The sequence below is a fragment of the Trachurus trachurus genome, assembly GCF_905171665.1.
Source record: "Trachurus trachurus genome assembly, chromosome: 13".
Lineage (NCBI taxonomy): Eukaryota > Metazoa > Chordata > Actinopteri > Carangiformes > Carangidae > Trachurus > Trachurus trachurus.
The window spans coordinates 21,611,942-21,634,059 of NC_139892.1; the positions used below are offsets into that span (position 1 = coordinate 21,611,942).

Consider the following 22,118-nt stretch of genomic DNA (forward strand, 5'->3'; position numbering starts at 1 on the left):
CATTCTAATATTAAAATATCTTCATTTTCATTGTGTTCCTATGAAAATTAATGCAGTCAGATGTTTTTATTGTGGACCTGATGAGTCAGATTTACTGTATCAGTGTGGACGAAGCCACTTTGACCCACATCATGGTGCAGTCAGACAGAAAACACCAAAACTGGGTCAGAGAGGGTTAAAACCAGACAAGTCTTTGTGTGGAGGCTTTGTTCCCGTCTGTCTTCTCCGGAAGATTTTACAAATATGTCTGAAGCTCAGTCTGACTCCTGCTGTGATGTCGCATTGTGGCCAAAGAATCTCACAGACATGTTACTGTTTTTATAAATTTTCCCTGTTATTATTATTATTATTATTATTATTATTATTATTATTATTATTATTATTATTATTATTATTATTATTATTATTTCTGTTGTACATCTTGTACAGTAAAATGAGCGTCAGGGGAAACAGACTGAAATTACAGATTTCATATCATCTTAATTAATGTAATTAAATATCAGATTATCTTGTACTCATTCGGTCATTGAGTTTTAACTGAAAACATTCAATGTTTGATTTGTTTTTAAATGATAATCAACAAGGTAGGCTATAGCCTATGTCTGGACGATGTGGGGGTCAATATGTGAAGCTGAAAACTGTTCATCATCCTATCCGATCATCAATCAGTCTCGTGTCAGCTGGTTTAGGTCTGTTCATCACCTGCTAGGATGAAGTCCCCGTCTAATCAGCTGGTTTCACTGCAGCAGTTTCAGGTCTCAGTCTCAAGTCTCCAGTGGCTCCAGTTAATACACCATGTTATTGTCCAGCCTGAACCGATTGAGCTGAATCATCAATGTGTTCTTTATTATCTCTGATTTACTGGTCTGGGAAAAGACTGCTCAACATCTGATTGAAGAAAAAAGTTATTTTTATTGCATAATGTTTTATTACCATCTCACTCCAGCTGAATAGTGACAGCAGTCTGAACATAAACACTGATGAAACATTAGAAACAAGGTGACTGGCTCAGCTTTGGCTACACATGAGAATGTTTCTGTTGTCATCTTTGCTAATAATAAAAATTTAAAAAAAGATGTTCAAAAAGAGATGAATTATATTTAAATGAGTCCAAGACACGCCCTGCCATCAGATCCCAAACACATCACTTATTGCTGTTTCATATTTCATCACAGACAGTCAAAGGTAAATGATGTTATGGTGTCTGACCTGCAGTACCAACAGTGGTCACTACATGAATATTACGTGACGAACAGCTCACAGCTTTGCTCATTCAGTGGACAAAACTCTCAGTTTGATTGGGAGAGTCACTGGGAATCAGCATTGTTAAAGGTCAGTGGTCACTGGCAGGATCACATTATTAGTGCCACGAGGCGAACGCGAAGCAAAGATACACAACTAACTATTGCGCTGTAATTTAGCAGCACTTTGATATATACATGGGTTCTACAGACTATATCATGACTGTACTGATCCACATCAAACACCACACACATGAAGTTTAACCGAGATTATTAAGATTTACATGACATCACGTCTTAAATGCTACAGGTACCTGAGGTTCTACAGAGGACACGAGATCCCATCAGAGGTTTATGAGGATTTCCTGAAAAGACTTTTATGAGATCATCAACATGTCAACATAATTAGGCTGCAGAGACTAAACTGGTCGATGACATCGCACTGTGGGAAAGTCATTCTTCAGGATTACAGGGACATGGCTTTCTACAGACAGGCAACATAAACATGAATTGTTTCATGAACATTGTGTTTGGCTTTTCCACCACATGATCTCCTACAGGTTTATGACGACATGACATCCTATCAACACCACATGAATATGATGCCCAGGGCCACACACACAGACAACTGGGGGGCAGGTCCTTAAAACCAATAAAAAGGGCACCCTCATGTCTCACGGCTGAAAACCAACCTTACAACATCAGTGTAGTACTTGGACCACCGCCCCGGTGTCCCAGCTCTCGTCTCAGCGGCACCGCGACACAAACATGCTCCTTAACTCATAATCTTTTGTTTATGTCAGTTAATACTACACAGATACACGTCGTAACATCGTATGTGTTGTAACGTTATCCACTGCTCCAAGGCTTGTTTTTCTGCCGGCTTTGTTAAAAACAAATGCACATGGCCAGGACGAGGGTTAGCAAAACAGCGGAAAAGCGACCAGACTTGCATAGTTGCTCTTTAAGTAGCTTCATGTCTGATTTAGACCAGTTTGGGTTAAAATTACTCGTGGACTTACAGTAAGATTTTATTAAATTCGACTAAACTGAAATTGTAGGAGCTCTGAATTTTTGTAGCTCCCCATGATGACCATCAATGACTTTATATTATGTTTTAATCTTATACTGTAACACAGGCCGTCCCACATGGTCCCCTGATCTCCCACATTGTCTGAATGACATCACTGCCAATGCAATGCCTGGTGCTTCAATAAATCTCTGTCATTATAGCAAAAGTTTCCACAAAATGACTTCCTGTTTAGCAAATTAGCCAAAAAAATAATTGTTTGTTTTTCAGCAATGCTTAATTTGAGTTATTGTAAGCTTTTAGACTTAAACATTTTGTCAGGAAGTTCTCAGGTACAGTATTATCATTCACCCTTTTCATCATCAACAGTGGTATTTTACGCCAGGTCACACAGGTGTGTATACCCCTGGAGGGTATTGCCAGATGTAGGCAGTCTGTATCAAGATGTTTTAAGAGTAGTTTAATTCAGTGACATATAATGTTTAGGACATACTCTGTTGTCACCAAAGACGTCAGATATTCGACACACTTTTGGGTGAGAACTGATGCATGGGTCAAATTTAAAAACTGAAAATAGAAAACAGAAATAGAAAAAAATGCAAAAGGGCACTTATCTAGTCAGAGGCCTGGTTGAGCACCACCTGAGGTCGATCTGTGCATGTACCTGATAAAAGCAACAGATCAAACCCAGGAGGATTATGCAGACATGTCTACCAAGACCTTACAGGTTATCGAGACTAGAGGTCGACCGATAGTGGATTTTTAAATTCCGATATAATAACGATAGTTTGGAGCAGGAAAAAGCCGATAGCCGATTAATCGGCCGATATCCCCCCCCCCCCCCCCCACGAATTTTTTTTTTTATATATATTAATTAATTTTTTTTTATTTAATTTTTTTTTTTTTTTATAATAATATATAGCTATTAGCTAGTGTAAAACTAAAGGATGTGGGACACTGAATCATCCCTGGACCCTGTGAGTGACGAACAGCCGAACTCCACACGAGTTTGTTTACACTGATCAGCTGTAGTGACGTGACGCTGCAGGAGAGGAGACTGTAACTAAACAGGACACGTTAGCTCGTGGTGTGGTTACGCCGTACATTAACAGGTGACTGTTTCACTACAATCAGCCTACTGTGTGGAAAACCCATAGACTGTAAAAAGAAAAACCACGCTGTAATGATCGTGATCGAGTTGAACGAGTGTGTTTGGAGCTGACGGGAGGAGAGAAAAAAGAGAGCGAGACGCGCGAGACGCACGTAGCGGCCGTGATATGACGACACCGTCCCCGCGGAGGAGGAACTCGCTGTTATGGAACAGGACCTAAACCAAGTCGAGTAGAGCCCATAGAGCCCAACTTTGTAGTGTAAAGAGCCATTATTGTGCGTCTGCCCCAACTCTGAAGCTGTAGCGGCGCTCTCTCTTCCTTCTTCCTGTCGCTCTCTAGCTGTCCTTTCAAAATAAAAGCACAAAAAGCCGGAGGGGGAAAAAAAAAAAACACTGACTCGTGAGCTGGTGGCGGTGACATATTTAGCGTGGCAGCCGCCACCACATTATCTGTGCAGGAACCCTTATATGATTAAGAGAAAATACTACAGTGTTCAGCCCCTCCACCTGCCGCCTCTCTCTTACTGCGGTCGCACCGCACCTACCCTCACCTGGGTCACTTCTCCGCTGCTGCTGCTGCACTCGCCCTGTCTCTCTCTCTCCCATGCTCTGTGTGTGTGTGAAGAGCAGCCCCGCCCCTCAGTGATCAGAGAGACAGAGAGCGGCAGGGAAGAAGCAGTTTATGGCGCTGTGGAAAAAACTGCAGCCATCGGCCACTATCGGAGCCAAGTTCAGCTGATTCCGATAGTTTGTAAAATGTCCTATCGGCGCCGATTAATCGGCCAAAACGATTAATCGGTCGACCTCTAATCGAGACATGCCATAAGGTGGATAGTTTTACAGGATTATTGGTGCACAATATCCTGTCAAAATGATTATAAGAACATGACATCATCATCATGAGGATTACGGACAGATTAGTTATGGGTGAACTATGGAAGAGTTTGGACTTTGGGTAAATTTCATATGTTCTTGGTTTGATGAACATGATGATGCTAGGACCAGGGAGCTGCCATGAATTCGTCATCTGTCCCCAGAGATCTGCGATGAAGGCGTTCAGTCTGTTTTTACAGTGATGACTTGTGGAAGTTCAATCGTGTCCACCTTCAAGTTTACCTGCATTTGAAACACCTGGAAAAAAGGTCCAAACACAAAAATCGCATCCATTGAGACTCTGGCCACAGGTGCAGTCGTACTGAGTGTTGTTGACGAGTTGCGTCGTCCTACAAATATAAAACACACTTGCACATTATTAGTTGATTCGTCCTCCTTAACTCCATGTCTTTCGATGTCCTCAGCTGTTGAACGGCTGCTCTGGTTTCAGTCGCACGGCCCAGGAGTTGGCAGAAACAATGTCCCCTCGTCGATGGACGCGGCAGGTGTAAACGCCCTCGTTGAACTCGTTGGCGACAATGCGAAGGTCTCTGTCCTTCATGACGATGTAGCCAGGGATGGAAGTCAGGATCTGCTCACCATCTTTATACCAGCTGCAAAAAACAGCAAGGAAGAACATTATCTATCTATCTATCTATCTATCTATCTATCTATCTATCTATCTATCTATCTATCTATCTATCTATCTATCTATCTATCTATCTATCTATCTATCTATCTATCCTTCCAGTCTCTGACTCAGCTAGAGTCATTGTATTTCACTGACTCATGACTTCAGTCTTGATTATTGATCAGCTGACCTGACTTTGGGCGGCGAGCGGGGGTTTTTTGTTCCACAGCGGAAACCCACCACCTTCCCCCTGGGAACCATCTTGATCTTGATATTGGCTGGAGGTGGCGTTGGAGTGGCCACTGCTTCCAGAGGCTCTGTGTGGCAAGAAACACAAGACACAGATACAGACAGGAAATTATTTTCATACCGGGGACAATTCAACAGAGAGGATCAGTCTCTGTCTGTTCAGCTGCAGCAGCAGCAGCAGCACAGAGGCCAACGATACCCTCAGCAGCAGCAGCAGCAGCAGCAGCACAGAGGCCAACGATACCCTCACACCAGCCCCACAGTTGGAGTGCGACTCCTTAAAGGAGACTCCCAAAGAAACCCGGTCAGAGTTATGATCCAGACTCACCATAGCATAGGTCACAGCGATGAGGACAGTTCTTCTTCATGAAAGTCTTCCTCCGTTCACAGAAGCCCAGTCGAGCCCAGGGCTCACAGACTCTCTTCTTATCCAGACAACCTGTTGACAACGGGTGAACAACAGATTAACAGGTGAAGGTCTAATGAAGGTGTAGTGGAGGTTCTGATGAAGGTGTGATCAAGGTGTGGTGAGGGATAGATTAGTTGTAGATAGATGAGCTGAAAACACTCAGCAGCTGAGAGAACTTGTCAGGTGGAAACATCCTCTATCATATCATATATAGATCATAGTCAACTAATCCACTGTTAAGTACGCGTGTGGACTCCACATGCTTAGCGTTACCGTAGAGTCTCTGGATGCCCCACACGTCGTCCTGAGCGATGTTCCTCTGTCCTGTGTAGGTGGCGTTGGGATGCATCAGGGCCTCAGGGTCCCTCGAGTGCCACAGGCCGAGGGCGTGACCGATCTCATGAGCAGCCACCTGGACTAAGTCGTTCAGCCACACACCTGCAGAACCAGAGGAAGAAGTCGGTCTACATGGCCACAGAGACCCACAGACCATAGTCACCCTCCTCTTCACCCAACAACAGATCTTGTGTTGTGTTGAGGTGTTGGAGTCATCTCACCTCGATGTTCACTCCTAAATAGAGTAGCCACAGAACTGCATCATCTCCGTTCATTGACAGCCAGTCTGACTGAGGACTGATGATGTGAAGCCTAGTTCACATCAAACCTCCAAACTGGATTAACTGTCTCCACATCTGTTAACTGCTGACTCCTGATAGCATCTGTTCACAACGCAAAGATGTGCGTGCTATTAGTTAAAGCTGATTGTGCTTGTTCAGTGTAATGAATGAGATCAAGATCTGATCAGATTTTAGATTTTAGACTTTAAATGTATTGATTAAAGGCTCACTGAGTTTTTTTGTTTTGTTTTTTGCCACCGTAGAACCTCAAGTGCTGTAAACACCAGGGACCCTAGGTCAAAAATTTGACTTTGGTGTCCACAGGTGGAAAAAATAAACAGTCCTGCTATAAAAAGTCGTCATGATCAATTCTGACATTGAAAGTCCAAACTTAGATTCTTGACTCCATGGTCATAAATTATTAATCTTACTATGTATCAAAATGATTCAAGCGAAGGTGCCTCCTTATTAAACCAGATTACTTTTTATTTAACGCCGGCACTTAGAAGAGGAGTTTTAGACAAGGAAAGGTAACTGTGTTTTGCTGTGAGTCAGTTATACGCCGATGATGATGTTTTATATGTCGGTGAATGTCTCACTCTCCGATTGCTACACTAACATTAAATCTGTATCCCCAACATGATTCTCTCCTTTTGTACAGCTTTTGTTCGTTTTACTACCCCTGTCTGTAGTCCTGCATCTTCTCTAGCACCACTGATCAATCACCTTGTTTCCAGCTGAACCTCGACTTCCCGAGGATCCAGAACTCATGGTTGTCAAAGTGGATTTCCCCCCGCGGCGGCAGAAAAGCATGAGCCAGCTCGCCGTTCAGACCATCGAAACACGGGTGGAGAGGAGACCACCAGCAGTCGGTGTGGTTAAAGGTGTAGAAACCTAACATACACAAACAGGAGTCAGGTTTATAAATCCACATTAGAGACTCTGGATTCCCCCTCCCCGCATTCCTCCAATCTCTTGTTTATACCGATTGTGATGTCCGTAGTGGCGTTGCCGTCTGTAACCTCTGTGAAGCTTAGTGGAGACACGTCACTCCACTTGGTGAAGGCGATGCTGATGGCCTTCCTGGTGTCCTCCACATTCAAAGTGTTGGGGAACTTGATGATCCTGAAACAAAGAGAAAGGCAGAGGGTATGTCTGACTGGTGGCGCTCGAACACCTGAGCTTCATGGGAGCTGCAGTTTTTTTTACTTAGTGCTTGAGTTCATTTAGCTACTGTAAGTTTACAATAGTGTAAGTCATCTGAAATACTACTTCATTTAACAATATGTTTTTAAATCTTACATTTGTTGAGCAGTATATCCATACATCAATTAGTTATTCTGAATCATTATATATTTGGAATACAATGATCATAGTGCTGAGCTCTGTTTACATGCAGGTTAACAAGCAAACCTTGCCTTTACCTGTATGTAATGTTGTGGTGAGTCCATTTCTGTCCCAAAGGATTGATGGCATAGCGTTTGGTTCTGGCTGCTCTGTGGACCATGTGGTCAGCGTGAGTGTCCGTCACTCTGCTGCTGCTGCTGCCTGATGTCTAAAAACACAACACAACACAATCACCAGTGATGACCAATCAGCTGCCTCCCCTGGGCTGCACTTCTTCTGATGTCCATCAGAGGCTGCTGTGACCAAACTCTGCAGCACTGAGCAGGGAAAACCCAGACCTGTCTGTACAGGTGTAGACGGAGAGTGAGAGCCAACATCTGGGAGGGGAGGGGCGGGGGGGGCCTGAACTTCTTGTGGACTGTCATGTGACCAGAGAGTGTATGTGTGGCAGTAGACTGATACCATACGTTAAACACTTCTTTCTTTCTTTCTCTCTCTCCCTCTCTCTTGCTCCCTTTCATGTTTCCCTTTGATTGCCTCGCTCTCAGAAATCTGTCACCCACATGTGAACTATACTCTGAATCTCCTCCACATCCAACTCTATGCTCCACACTACAGCCCCTGACCCAGGAGCTGCATGCTGTATATCAATCATATCCACTGTGCGATGAGTCTTTTACTCAGACTAGATCCAGGGTTTGTTTAAAAAAAAAAACATTCAGTCCCTGGTCAGACAGGATAAAAATGGATTAAAAGAGTGTCAAGGTATTTTCATTTCGAAGTCTTCTAGTGCAACACCTTTGGGTCAACTTACAGAAAGGAAGAAATCACTCAAAGATTGTGTGGGTTTAGCCACAGGTCTGAGTGTTCATAAGAAAGTGCTGTAGGCTACTGGAGAAAGAGAAACATCTATTCCAGGTTCCTCGAACCTGGATAGATCAGAGGACTCTTTTTACTGTCAGACTGTGGCATGTAAACACCCGATCCTGGTTCCTGAACCCTCTCATGGAGACTGAGATGGTGAAATCAAGACAGGCCTGTAGAAACAAGAACTTGAAATAGCTGTCTCTGGTTCTTGTTCCATGTAAACATAATACTAAACATGATTAAAACATAACAAATCTAAGAGTTGACTAATGAAAAGAAGATCATGTCACAGACAGAAGGGAAAACCAGAGCAGGCTTCTCCTCAGCAGCAACGCAAACCTTCCTCGGGTAAAGTCAGTTCAGTGTTCAGTGTCAGTGCGCAAAGTACTTTCATTGTAGCCTAGAAATCTAGACGCACCCTAGCGGCAGCAAAAATATTTGCTCCGTATAGTCTGGCTCGTCAGGCTACTTTCATTGATTCATTGATTGTATTATAATTGTAGCCTAGCCTATATCAAATTCATTGTTAGCCTTTGCTTATTATACAATACACAAAGTAAGTAGGCTAATAAGGCAATAGTCAGCAGATTGATCATGCTCATATTCCATCCATTCACCCGACTTGTGGCTGAATCTATTGTATAATTGATTAATAGTCGATATGAATATGGATAATACCCAATTTAGAAACTCTACATAAAAAACTACATAAATCTATCTTAGATCACTTCTAACAAACTAGTTTTTCATTCATACACTGAATGAAAATGTATCAGGCAAGAGACTTTTGTATTTGGGAGTCGGATCTAATCTAGACCTGATGACCCCTCTGCTGCGTTGGTAACAGCTGCAGCGTTGGCACATTAACTATTTTTGTTATGCTAGCTTATAATCACATGAACAGAGGGAGGAGAGGGGTGCCAGGGTTGACTCTAGTTTCCAAATATGGACAGGAAAAAAAGTGATGCGAGTACAAAAAGACATTTGATGAAACTGTCCTTGCCTGGATACGCCGAGATTTTTTCCTTTATCTGTCTTGATGGAACAATTAAGGCCCAGGAAAGTCTTGTAAACATGGATGAATCACAGTAGATTCAGTTCACTGTTATTTAAATAAGCACAACGCATGGTTTAGCTCAGAGATAACATAGCCTAGCCTACTGTAAGTTTGATGTTTGAGGCCAGATGTAACTGGTGATGTTGTTTTTGTCTCCTCTGACACGATAGACCTCCACAGTGTGAACTGGTCCAGGATCTTATGGTCTGGATAGTCCATGGTCAGAGGATGGATTTACGGACTGTTCTCTCTTTGGCTTTTAATCGGGAGGAGGAGAAAGTCTGATCTGAGCAGTCAACTGCAATTAAACATTTTATGGGACTGTACACATGTGCAATCATACACATCTGTGTGACTGCAACATCTGTCACCAGGAGGACCAGCAGACTCTGCTGGTTCGGTCTCATCTCTTCATCTCAGTCTGCAGTTTGTTTCGCTTATTTCCAATTAACACAACTCAAGTAATCCAAACCTGAGTTCATGTAGCCTAAGTAATAAATAAATAATTAATAATCATGATGAAAACTGCTAGTTTCAAAAGGTCAGCTCAGTGTTTGATTGGAGCTGCAGAGGAATGGATTGACAGTAATAATCAAAATATTTCAGCTGCAAATTCTTTTCTTCAGACTTTCAATCTGATCACATTTATTTATTATTTATGTATTCGCAAATTGATTAAACGCGATGATCAGTGATAAAACAGTGAGAGGAGAAGCTGCAGCCTGATCAGTCACTGCTGAGGATCCTGTTGTCACTGCCACACTCAGAACTTGACAAAACAATCAATACCAAGTCAATCAACTAATCAGAGCCATCGGTTCACTCACCTTCATCATCATCATCATCAATATCATCACCATCAACAGCTGGCGCGTGTCCATGATGATACCTGAGAACTCTACACGGTCCAACACATGACCTGTCTGTCAATCAATCAATCAATCAATCAATCAATCAATCAATCAATCAATCAATCAATCAGACTATGTGACGTCATGAAAAGAAAATTGAAGACAGAGGTGTCAGGCTTCCCTAGGATCGTTTTGAACCAGGCGAACCGCGTTGAGAGAGACCGCCTCCTGATCTGAGCGATAGAGCAAAAAAAAAAAAAAAAAAAAAAAGAAAAGAAAAAAGATCCGAACCAGAAAACAGTCTGATAAGTCCCGTCCGAGTCCCCGCTCCTGTCCTCCGGTCTCCTCTAAGTCCCGTGTCCTTCTGTCTGAGACATAGCCTACGGGAACTGGGGTCGGTCCCTGCCTGAACCCGGCGCCTCCTGCTCGACTCTGGATTAAACTGAGGGAACTTCCCGGACAGTGCACTCGCTGCAGCAGTGGGGCTGGTCCGGAGGGGCGGGGTCAGGTGTGTGCGTGCGTGTGTGTGTTTGTGTGTGCGTGTGTGTGGTGTCCATTTACACATTGAGGATAAATGTGGAGTTTAACCCTTTTACTGCAGATCTACTGACAGTGACTCTGGTGCTGAATGTTCCTACTCTTTGTCTCCAGAGCGAAAATCAAAACATCATTAAGTCTCTTTTTTTTTTTTTTTTTTTTTTTTTAAATTTCATTCACTCTGTAGTGTGGGAGCTGCTCGTCTGAATCTGAGCAGCGCACAAACAAACTCAGATCTGATTCCTGTTGTTGCATCTGGGGACCTCGGAGGCCCCTGAAGTTCAGGGCCACAGGTAGGGCCACCCTGAGGTGTTTTCCCACCAGCAGCGGTCCAGATGTGCACCATTTGTCTTATCTTTCTTCAGACCATCTGTCCAAACAGCCACCACTGCTGCAGACCCTCGTACCATCAGCTTCCTGTCAATGTGAATAAGACCACACGAGGAATAAAAGTCTGAGGTCTCCTGGTTTCTGCTGTGACTGTAGCTCACATGGAGCCTCCACTTTCCCCTGGAAAACAAAAGAACTAGCCTACTATTTATCATTCAATAGATTTTCAGAGTTGTTGTTCAGTCCAGATGTTTCTAATCCCTGATTATGAAATAGAAAGAAGGGCCAATCCAGAGAGCCAGGGGTCAGTCACAGCTTCCTCTGCGATGAACAAAAAATGTCTAACTACTCTGATTCCTATTGTATCAATAAATAAGGTATCATTATTAGTTGTGTGTAGTCTGGTGGTCTGATGTTGTGATGGTTTATGCTGTGGTGGTGACAGATGGTTCAGTTGTCGGTCTATGGTCTGATTGTTTGAAGATCTAATGGTTTGATGGTTTGTCGTCTAACATGTCTAACAACATGACTAAAGGGAGCATGCAGACACTTACCAAATAATATTTATTTACACATTCATACAGCCACAAAATATTCTAAATGTATCTATAATAGTGTTTACACTACAAACAAAAGTTTTCTTCCTCCTCATTTCTTGAAGTCTTATTCAGCAGTGCAGTTTGTTGAATCTTCAGTGTGTTGGTTTTGGTCTGCACACTAACTCATCTCACTTAAGTCTGCTTATGTCTTTTTAATTTGGTCCATGATGCATGAGTAGCAGGGGGCAGATTCGTCCACTATCAATGAGATATCTCCTGGTAAGAAGCTCGTCTGTGGTCACTTTTATCTCTCCTGAAGAAGTGGAAAATATTCTGTGATCCATCTGGTCCACAACAGATCTGCCATCTACTGAACTTGTTTCTATCATTGTGCATATTACTCATTTTTATATTACTCCAAGTTGAATTCTCCAAGTCATTTCTGTAGCAACAAATAGTTATGTCAAGGACTGCAAGTCATTTGTGTCATTTAATGTTTGTTTGATTGGTCAATTATTGATGAAGAGTGGCCTCTGTTTCTCACCAGCTTCATTCTGGGAAATCTCAGTTGTGCCGCTTCATGAGCAGGTCTTATATTGCATCACTGAGGTGATTAGCAGTGATATTCTGCAATTTACCACTGGCTGATTCATACAGCCAGTACATTTATTACCTATCCTGCCTGTATATGGCCGATAACTATTTATGATCTGCCATGATTTCCGAGCAATATGCACTGCAAATTGCAGCGCTCTCAGTGATGTTTTCTTCAACCTTTCTTATTCAATTTCAGTGTGTAGCCTATACTTTGATTTGATTGCATACAAACATTTAATTGAATTAGGTTTCAGATGAAGCAACTGAGCTATGAGTAGCAGATGAGTCTGATTTACTGATGGATTTACTGTTAATCCATGGCTGTGTTGTTGTAATATCATCTTGTGTGTGTGTGTGTATGCTTGATGAAGTTCACTGGCATCATTCGCATCTGCTTTTTTCTTCCACATTGTAGAACACCAGTTTTCAGTATTGTCCACAAAGTCTCTTATGTGTGCTGTTCTTGGTTCAAACCAGTTATGCTGATCTGCTTGTCTTTTATCTTCTTCTAATAAAGCTGTTACTTCTGCCTTGAGGTCCTCAAACGCTGAACACTTAGCCAAAGTAATGACAATGCATCTTGTCCATTTCCTTCACATAAAACAGTCCCAGTTTAGAGTTTTCCATTGTGTTCATCAAGTTTAAAAGCTAAGATAATTTACCTCTTCTGGTTCCACTAAACCAGTTAAGCCCCAGGAGCCTTTTCGTTGGACTTTGGTGCCCTCTTTTGGTCGGTATCTTCCACAGCAACATGTTGATGGTGTCAGGTGGTGTAAGGCCATCTCAGTCAAGGCTTTTCTGTTTTCTGGTGCAAAAACAAGGTCCAGTGATTAAATGTGCACAAAAAACGCAGGTAATGTCCAAATTCCACTTATACACTGCCGTTGCACGAGCACTGTCCAATACAGTACATTAACAACATTGACAATTGTCCACATTTGAATTATTGTAAGATAATGGTTTTTGTATCATTTGCAAATATTAGTTGAGTGTATTATATTGATTAATTACTCCAAGGAGTTATTTGTATAATTTCATTATCAGTTGCCAGCCGTACTTTATCATTTCACATATAATTTATAGGCATAATATTTAAGTTGTTAGCTACAAACCTTTGAATCACTATGTTGCAGGTGGACAGGTGTAAATGTGAGTCTTTGAATTGCACATGAATTTAATGGGTGGCATGATGTGCAGTGGTTCTACTGTTACTTACTTGTTTACTTACAACAAAGGATTTCCACTCCTGTCTGTTTTGGGCCAGTGTCTTTATGGAGGGCCTTCAGCTCTCCCCCCACTGTCCTACGCCAGGTGTTCTTGGGTCGGCCTCTTTTTCTTTTACCGTCTGGTGTTCAGTGCCTGCGGTTCCCTGGCTTCTCCACACAATCCAAAGACATGGCCACTTGGTTGAATTACCCAGTGCTGTGCATTGTTTGTCTCTAGCCTATATGTTGCCAAACTGTCCCCAGTGCACTCCGCCCTCACCCTATTGGTTTAAGTTTTTCCAGACTCTGCATGGATAAGCGGTAGTTCGGTTGTTTATTCAGATCATCCTGATTGCCAGTGAATAATTGGTCCTAAATGTGGTCATCCTAAGCCACTCGAAACACTGGACTAAAAGCCTCTCACAAAGATTTCTACAGTGTCCTGCTAATGCTTTTGAAAGCCAGTCCAGTTGTAAATTATGATTGATATCTTCCTCCTCCTCCTCCTCCTCCTCCTCCTCCTCCTCCTCCTCCTCCTCCTCCTCCTCAGTAAGTCATGAATTGATTCTGCTTCTCTCCCCATCACAAAGAGAAATGCGCTCACTTGTACCTTCTTGTCCAGCCTGGAAACCACCCAAAACCAGTCAAATCAATACCACCACACTGATCACTACAATGTTAAACTCTACACCATTGACATTGTTTTATCAAGCCTTTATTTTTGTTTTTAAAGGGATAGTTCAACATTTTTGGCAAATTGACCCATTGCCATAATCCCTATATGGTTTTAGGAGTAGGTTCGTTACCTTTAATTGTTGATGCAAGCTATTTTTAGAGCAGTGGAGTAGAGCCGCAAGCTGCTCAGAGCTACGCCACGGCAGCTAATGGGATTTCTTGGTACTCATCAAATACACAATCCCCAGTGGACAAGTTGTGACCTGCACATTCACAGCTTACACCGACAATTAAAGGTAATGAACCTACTCCTAAAACTATAGGGATTATGGCAATGGGCCAATTTGCCAAAATGTTGAACTACCCCTTTAAGTTGTTTTTGGGGGCATTTTCTGTCTATATTTGGATGAAGCAAAAGAACCCATGGCCACTGCAGGACTAAACCGACATGGTACACACTCTAAAGGTGAGCTCCTCCTGCCCAACAAAGCCTTTATTGTTGTTGTCATGCACTGGCTGTCTTCATGACAACAATCAATCAATCAATCAATCAATCAATCAATCAATCAATCAATCAATCAATCAATCAATCAATCAATCAATCAATCAATCATTCAATCAATCAATCAATCAATCAATCAATCAATCAATCAATCAATCAACCAATCAATCAATCAATCAATCAATCAATCAGTACAGTACATGTACGGTTTCTGCAGTACTAAAGTATGTGAGTACTCTCTCCTCCTTCGCATATGGAAAACTCATTATCGCAGCTTTGTAGTATATTATACTCCTTAATGTTCTTAGTTTTAATATCTTGCTATTACCATTATGTATACTTCTTTGTATGTGTGCCTTGTTTGGAACTGAAGGAATGTCTGGATAGATGCTCTACTTCATGGGTTCCACAATTTGCTTAGAAGTCATCTAACCTAAGGGGATAGGCATGGTCCAAGACGACTGAATGACCCGGTTGTCTTCTCTAATGGGATACAGGACATGGGGTTATTCGCTAGCCTAAAAGTTAAAGGGTCAGGTCAAAGGTCATTGGACATCTGGACGGGAGGTTTCTCTCTGTCCGGAGAAGGTGGAGTGTTGGAGATAAGCCAACATATAAAAAGGGAAGGCTTTTGGGTTGAGGGAGAGAGATCTCATTTTGGACAGAGATGCTCCAGGATTCGGCATTTTTGTACACTGTTCTTCTTCTTGTTAATAAACTTCTTTTTTGAATACAAGCGAAGACGTGTCAGCGGTGATCCCTTCTTTTCATCAACACATCAATATACCACAATTTTGGCGTCACGAACTTGGACGTGTTTGTGGCTCTTCAGTTTTTCTTCAGCTTTAATCAGCCGGCTCCTGCATCGATCTGGGCTTCTGGGAAGTGTGAGTTTTTCACAATATTGTGTGCTGGTTTGTTTGTTGGAGCTGTTGTCTGTTTGCTGTTGGGTCACACCGTTTAAGACTCTTTGTGTGGGTGATTGTTGCTTTGATGATTAGAAGTTGATTTTCGTTCTAAATTTTTCTAAATTAGGGGGGTCTTTGGTCTTTGGTTTTTGGGTCTTTGGTTTTTGGTTTTTGTTTGCGCTGCAGGCAACGCAAAAAGGGGGGTAATAGGGAATTTGGGGTAAAATAGGCTTACAGATGGAAGAAGAAGAGTAAATAAGAGAATGAAGAAATAGGAAAAGAAGAGAATAAGAAATAAGAGTAAAAAGCTTGAATTAGTAACATGAGTTGAACTAAAAAGCAGCAAAATTGGTGACGGCATCTGTGATCTACTCAGTTAGACATGTGTATTTTTAAGAAATTATACAGTGCAAGAGTTAGATATAGTTTCCTTTAACTACTAAACTAAAGAGTTATGTAGAGGAGCATGTACACCTAAATAGTAAGTCATGTGTTTTTGGTCGCTATGTGAAAATTGGTTATAAAAGGAATTGGATTAAAGGAAAATAAAATAAGAGTAAAGAAAGAAGAGAACTCCTTGGCCAAGGGGGGGATTTGGAAATTTTAAAAGTAATAAATTATAAGGAATAAGAATAAGGAAAAATAAATAGAAGTTAAGTAAAGGATTAAAAGAGGAAAATAAAGAGAAAGCCTAAATGATAAACAGAAGAAAATAAAGGTAAAGTTGAAAATAAAGAAGAAATAAGAAAAGGATAACAGAGAAATAGGAAATAGTTTTTTAGTTAAAGAGAAGTTGAAAAGAAGAAAGAAACTGCAGTTATTAAGCAAGAGAAATATGTGATCGCTTACCGGTACATTTGGATGTTTTGTGTTTGTTGCGTGTTATGTTTGTGTTTGTTGCTTTTTGTTGTGTATGTGGCCAATGTGATAGATTTTATGTTGAATAAGGTATGAGAGTGAATAAAGTATAAGAATAAGAAGTTTGAGTAAGTTATAATATGTTATATTAAATATATAATATGTTCTTTAGGTGTTAACAAATATGAGCCTGAGAAGGATGTTTATGAACCTTTAAAGGACGTTTAATAAGAAATAAACCTTATGAATCTTCTAAGGGGACTTTGTGATTAACTTGCTATGAGCCTCTATTTAAGAGAGACTTTTGGAAAATAAATCTGTAAGAAACTTATGAACCCTGGAAGAAGAACTTTTTTATGTGGTGGAGAATTTTTTGATAAAGCCTGATTAATTTTGGGAGAAAACACTTATTTAAAGTGAGAATGTTTTTATGAAAATTATAACGTTCTTAAGTTATAATACAGAATTTTTGAAAGAAAGGAAAAACTTGCAGTAGGAATGTGTTTTGTGTATCTAGTGATTTTATAAAACACTGAACTATTTGTTTGTCTTCCCTTCATGGAGCGAGAGTTCAAGGAGGAGACCAGAGTTTAAGAGGTGTGTCTAGAGGAGGACAGAGGACAGCTGGCTTGGATCACAAGGATTGAGGCTTGCAGACAACAGCGCATGCATCTGGATCCAGTGATAAAGGCCAGTTTGATTTTATCCACAAACTCTTTCTGACAAATGTATCTGCATTTATACCTCTGTGCATACATTTATAGTTGACATTGTTGATGCATATTCAGTTTGATTGATAATAGTACACTCATTTACATTTAGTACATACACCTGCATCATACATATGTTGTAGTTAAATAGAAGAAAGCTTGGCAAAGGACTGATCATTTCATTAATGGGATAATAGTGTTTGGTTTGTGTGAGATTTTGTTGTTGGCTTGTGATTCAGTTTGGTTATTGCTGGGTAAAGATTATTGATTTTGTAGTTGAAGAGCTTTGTGTGTGGACCTGGCGTTGTGAATTTTTACCCAAAGAACTCTCTTTTTGATTTCTGAAGTTGGCAAATCTTTTCATCTGTTTTTTATCAACTGTGACAATTAAAGCAGCATAAGTAATTAAAATACAATTAGTAGTAATTCATTAGATATAATAAAATCACAATAAAATAGAACAAAAATAATCTGATTAAAACTGAGTCAGAGAAGAATATCAAAATGTCAAAAATAGACAATCCAAAAGTAATTACTCCTGTTGAAGTTGTCCAAAAGAATAATCCCTTAATTAAAGGTATAGCAGAAATGTCAGAGAAGTGGCATAAGCGTTGGTCTAATGTTGACCAACCATGGCCAGTCGTAGGGACTTTTAACTCAGATGTAATTAAAACAATGCAGGTGCTTGTGTCCACATATAAGGCAGGTGAGAAGAAAGGGAAAAAGGGAGAGAAGCGTAAACAGAAGAGACAGACGGAACTTGACATGCTCCAGCTGTTTGAGAGAGAGGGACAGCAATGGGCAAAGGCTAAGAAGGAGGAGAAAGATAAGGTTCAAGAGGAAGTAGAGAAGAATGTAAAGAAAGTAGAAAAGTTGATGGTAGAGATTGATATACTCCTCTCACATTTGGTCCCAGTAAAGAGACCCTCACCTTATGAGAAGGAGGAGGAGTTTAGGGAAATGTATCCTCAGTTCCCAGTGATTAGTCAGGAAGGTGACTGTCTTATTAAAGATGAGGATGAGCGAGAAATATAAGTAGGTAAAGCAAATTTAAGTTTAAAAAGTAAGAAGACAGCGATGTGTTTAGAAATTAAAGGTAAACTGAGAACTAAGAAGAAGGATCGTGAAGAAGAGGAAGAACAGAGTGATCTAGAAGAGATTGAGGGAGAATATGATCCAGCAGTTAGAAGGTTATTGGCTAGTGCAGAAAGAAGAAGAGGTGGAACAGAAAGGGAGAAGGATTTAAGAGAAGAAAGTGAAAGGGAAAGCAAAGATGAAAATGAGAATAGGGATAGTAATGGAGATTTGGGGAAAGAGAGTCCTTCATTTTCAAGAGGGCTTGCCAAGAGTAAACAGCTACAATCACAGCTAAATCAGTTTCAGTATCAGGCACCGCAGCCTTTATCAATGGTACCTTTTGTTTATAACACACAGCCGACCTTTGGTCTGCAGCAGCAGGCATGGAGAGAAAGAGGTCGAGGAAATGTAGGGAGAGCAAGAGGAAACTTTAATCCAAATTTTCAACAAGTTCCTGAAGTGTGTTATATCTGTGGATTGGTTGGTCATTTGGCTCATGCATGTAACAAACTAGGAGGAGGAAATTTCAAAGGGAATTTCAGAGGAATCCCAAGAGGCTTTAGAGGTCAGCTAATGACATTCCGAGGACAGGTGAACCCTCTCAGGGGTCCGCAGCTAGGATTCTAGGGCTGCCCAGAAAATCTGAAAGGGAGGTGTCAGCTGGTACCTCTTACAAAACCAATTGAGCTCTGCTACAAAAATAAAAAAAAAACTACAATACCTATACTGGTATCAGGAGCCTATACCTATCTGTACTTTTTGTGTTCTGTGATGACACTAGCATTAAAACCAGTTAATTTGTTCTCCTTCTACATCTCAACTGTCCACTGCATTGGCTGGCATATTATTAAAGCAAGATGTAAACATTTAGGAAGTGTAGGGTAAAATATCAACATCAGTATAAGGACATATTTTGACTTATACTTGTCTGAATGAGGTTAATGTTGCAGTGTTGAACAGCCACTCCTCAACACTCATGTGTTGTATTGTTTTGATTTTGTTGGTAGTAATGAAACCTCGTAGAATTCATAAGTTGTAGTTTAGCATCTATTGACCAAACTGACATGCATCAGATGCTAAAGTAAAGAAAGTAAAATTGCACTGCTTTGGCAGTAACATGTAGTATGAGCAGACATTTGAAGTTTAAACAGTTGTTGTTTTTCATTCTCCATCTTTTCCTTTATATAGTTAAGAATTATTGTTATTGCCATAGTGCAATAAAATGAAACGTAGGCCTGCATAAGAAATCTTTCTAGTATGTTGTGGTTTTAGTATGTTTAAACTCATTGTGTTGGTAAATGTTGATTAGTTGGTTTACTGTTGAGAAAAAGAAAAAAAAGAATATCTTATCCTATAAGTCTCACTCAATTATCCACAAAACTGGCTTTCTCATAATAAAATGAAATAGGACAGAACATGACATGGTAAGAAAATTGTGTGTCTCCAGTGTAAGTGTGGGATTCACTACTCACTCAGGTCAACGGTCCAATTTGAGCCAAAGTGTGAGGCTGCTGCCTCTTAAAGTTCCAGTGTAAAATGTATAATTAAATAATACAAGGAAAAATTAGAAATTTAGCAAGCTTACTACACTTATTGCAGTAACATACAGTATATTCAAAGAGTTTAATTTACACAGTATGAAGTTGTATGGTTACCTTAGAAAGTTGAGATAATTTCAAACAGAAGCTGCTCTTGAAATAAAGAAATAGTTGTGGTTAGGCAGAGGTGACACTTAAGATTCTATTGGTCTTTGGTGAATCATGAAGGATTGATAATAGTGCTCTCAGACCTCTTAGGTCTGACGATTCAAGAAGCACATGGGTTGGCCCATGTTGCAAGGGGGGAGATTATAGTATGGATTTTATTTGCTTATATAGATTGAGTTATAACCAGGTGGATGCTCAGTCACTTGCCAAGTTAACCAAGTTTTTGTCAAAATTTTGTAAGGTTTTTGCCACATTTTTGTGAAGAGAAGTCATGAGCAGGAGGGGACTTCTGCTTGGATAATGGATGAGAGTCTGTGGATAAAATTGCAAAACTGATTTTGTAAAAATATAGGGATTTATGTGTTTATGTGCATTTGATGTTTGAAATGTATTTGCTGTTGCAAAGATCCTGGTTTGTTTTTTCTCTCCCTCCTAGAACATATAGGAGAGAGATCACTGTGAAAGTGCCAGACTGTTCGGGGACCCAGATGTTATGAGGAGATTCAGACATCTAAACATGAAGAATGTGAATGAATTGAAGGGCCCTGAACATGGACACTTAAGTATTTTGACCACATTGAAGATTGACACTGTGGAAGAACTGCAGTGTAATTTGGTGTTTTTATTGTATGCATTTTTGATATTAAAGTTTGATGTCTTTTATGATGATATGTATTCACTATTGTATGTTTTGCTAGTATGTGGATATTGAAGCCTCAGATGTTTTCTTTTTCTTTTGACGTTTAGGGAGAGTAATGTTAGGCAGGGATAGGTCCAATGGAGGATCCGATGGGTTGACCAGCCTGAAATTGGATATTGTTTTGATTTTATTTGTCTGAGGTTTTCATATGTATCTGTTGAATTATTTCATATAAGTTTAAAGAATTTCTTCTTTTCTAATTGGTTTGGAGTGCTAAACGGTGGTTGCCTAAGGCAGAGGGACCGTGAGAGAATTTCCTGTCTTGATTGTTTGATGGAAACTTTAAGGAAGATTGGCTGCCAGGCAGGTTTTCGCTCTCACACTCCACAAATTGTTTTATTGTTAATGATTGTTTTGTTGTAAGCATTATATATGAATATCTGTTTGTTTCATTATGATAATCATTTGATTGTATGTTATCTTTTATGTGTCGAGACTCTACGAGCCTCGAAGGGGGGAAATATGTAGTATATTATACTCCTTAATGTTCTTAGTTTTAATATCTTGCTATTACCATTATGTATACTTCTTTGTATGTGTGCCTTGTTTGGAACTGAAGGAATGTCTGGATAGATGCTCTACTTCATGGGTTCCACAATTTGCTTAGAAGTCATCTAACCTAAGGGGATAGGCATGGTCCAAGACGACTGAATGACCCGGTTGTCTTCTCTAATGGGATACAGGACATGGGGTTATTCGCTAGCCTAAAAGTTAAAGGGTCAGGTCAAAGGTCATTGGACATCTGGACGGGAGGTTTCTCTCTGTCCGGAGAAGGTGGAGTGTTGGAGATAAGCCAACATATAAAAAGGGAAGGCTTTTGGGTTGAGGGAGAGAGATCTCATTTTGGACAGAGATGCTCCAGGATTCGGCATTTTTGTACACTGTTCTTCTTCTTGTTAATAAACTTCTTTTTTGAATACAAGCGAAGACGTGTCAGCGGTGATCCCTTCTTTTCATCAACACATCAATATACCACAGCTTTAAAATTAAAACACCAAGAGGAAGCTGCTAATGAGAAATGAATCATTTGAATCATCACTGCAGCCTCACACACACACGAACACACGTACACACACACACACACACACACACACACGCACACACACACACACACGCACACACACACACACACAGCCAGTTTCATTGTTTATATTGTGTGTATTGTGTTACAGTGTGTCCCGTGTGTATTGTGTTACAGTATGAGTTACAGTGTGTACTGTGTGTGCTTTGCGTCACAGTATGCTCTGTCTGTTGGTGAGTGTGTAGTGTTAGAGTGTGTGTGTTGTGCGTCTTGTTTATCTGTCCGCCCACACACCCGCTGCCTCGTCCGGCTCGGTCACCTTCAGCCTGACAAACTGCCTCATCAGATGCTGCATGTTAAGCAGCTGCTGCTCATTAAAGCCGTATTGTGAGCTGGACCAGGTCTGAATGTTGGCAGCTGAGCCATCTGGCAGACTCCCATCATGCACTGCAACAATACTCTGACCTACC

At 40.7% G+C, this 22,118-nt stretch overlaps 1 protein-coding gene across 1 annotated transcript; it reads right to left on the reverse strand.

Moving 5' to 3' along the window:
• Positions 1–4,676: 4,676 nt before the first annotated feature.
• Positions 4,677–7,933, reverse strand: mmp23bb (matrix metallopeptidase 23bb; the record flags this gene model as incomplete). The annotated part of the gene is made up of 8 exons (XM_083985637.1): positions 4,677–4,869; positions 5,077–5,203; positions 5,464–5,574; positions 5,818–5,982; positions 6,888–7,055; positions 7,147–7,286; positions 7,586–7,716; positions 7,847–7,933. The coding sequence occupies 8 exons, from the start codon at positions 7,931–7,933 to the stop codon at positions 4,677–4,679; spliced, it is 1,122 nt and encodes a 373-aa protein (XP_083841763.1).
• Between the last annotated feature and the right edge of the window lie 14,185 nt (positions 7,934–22,118).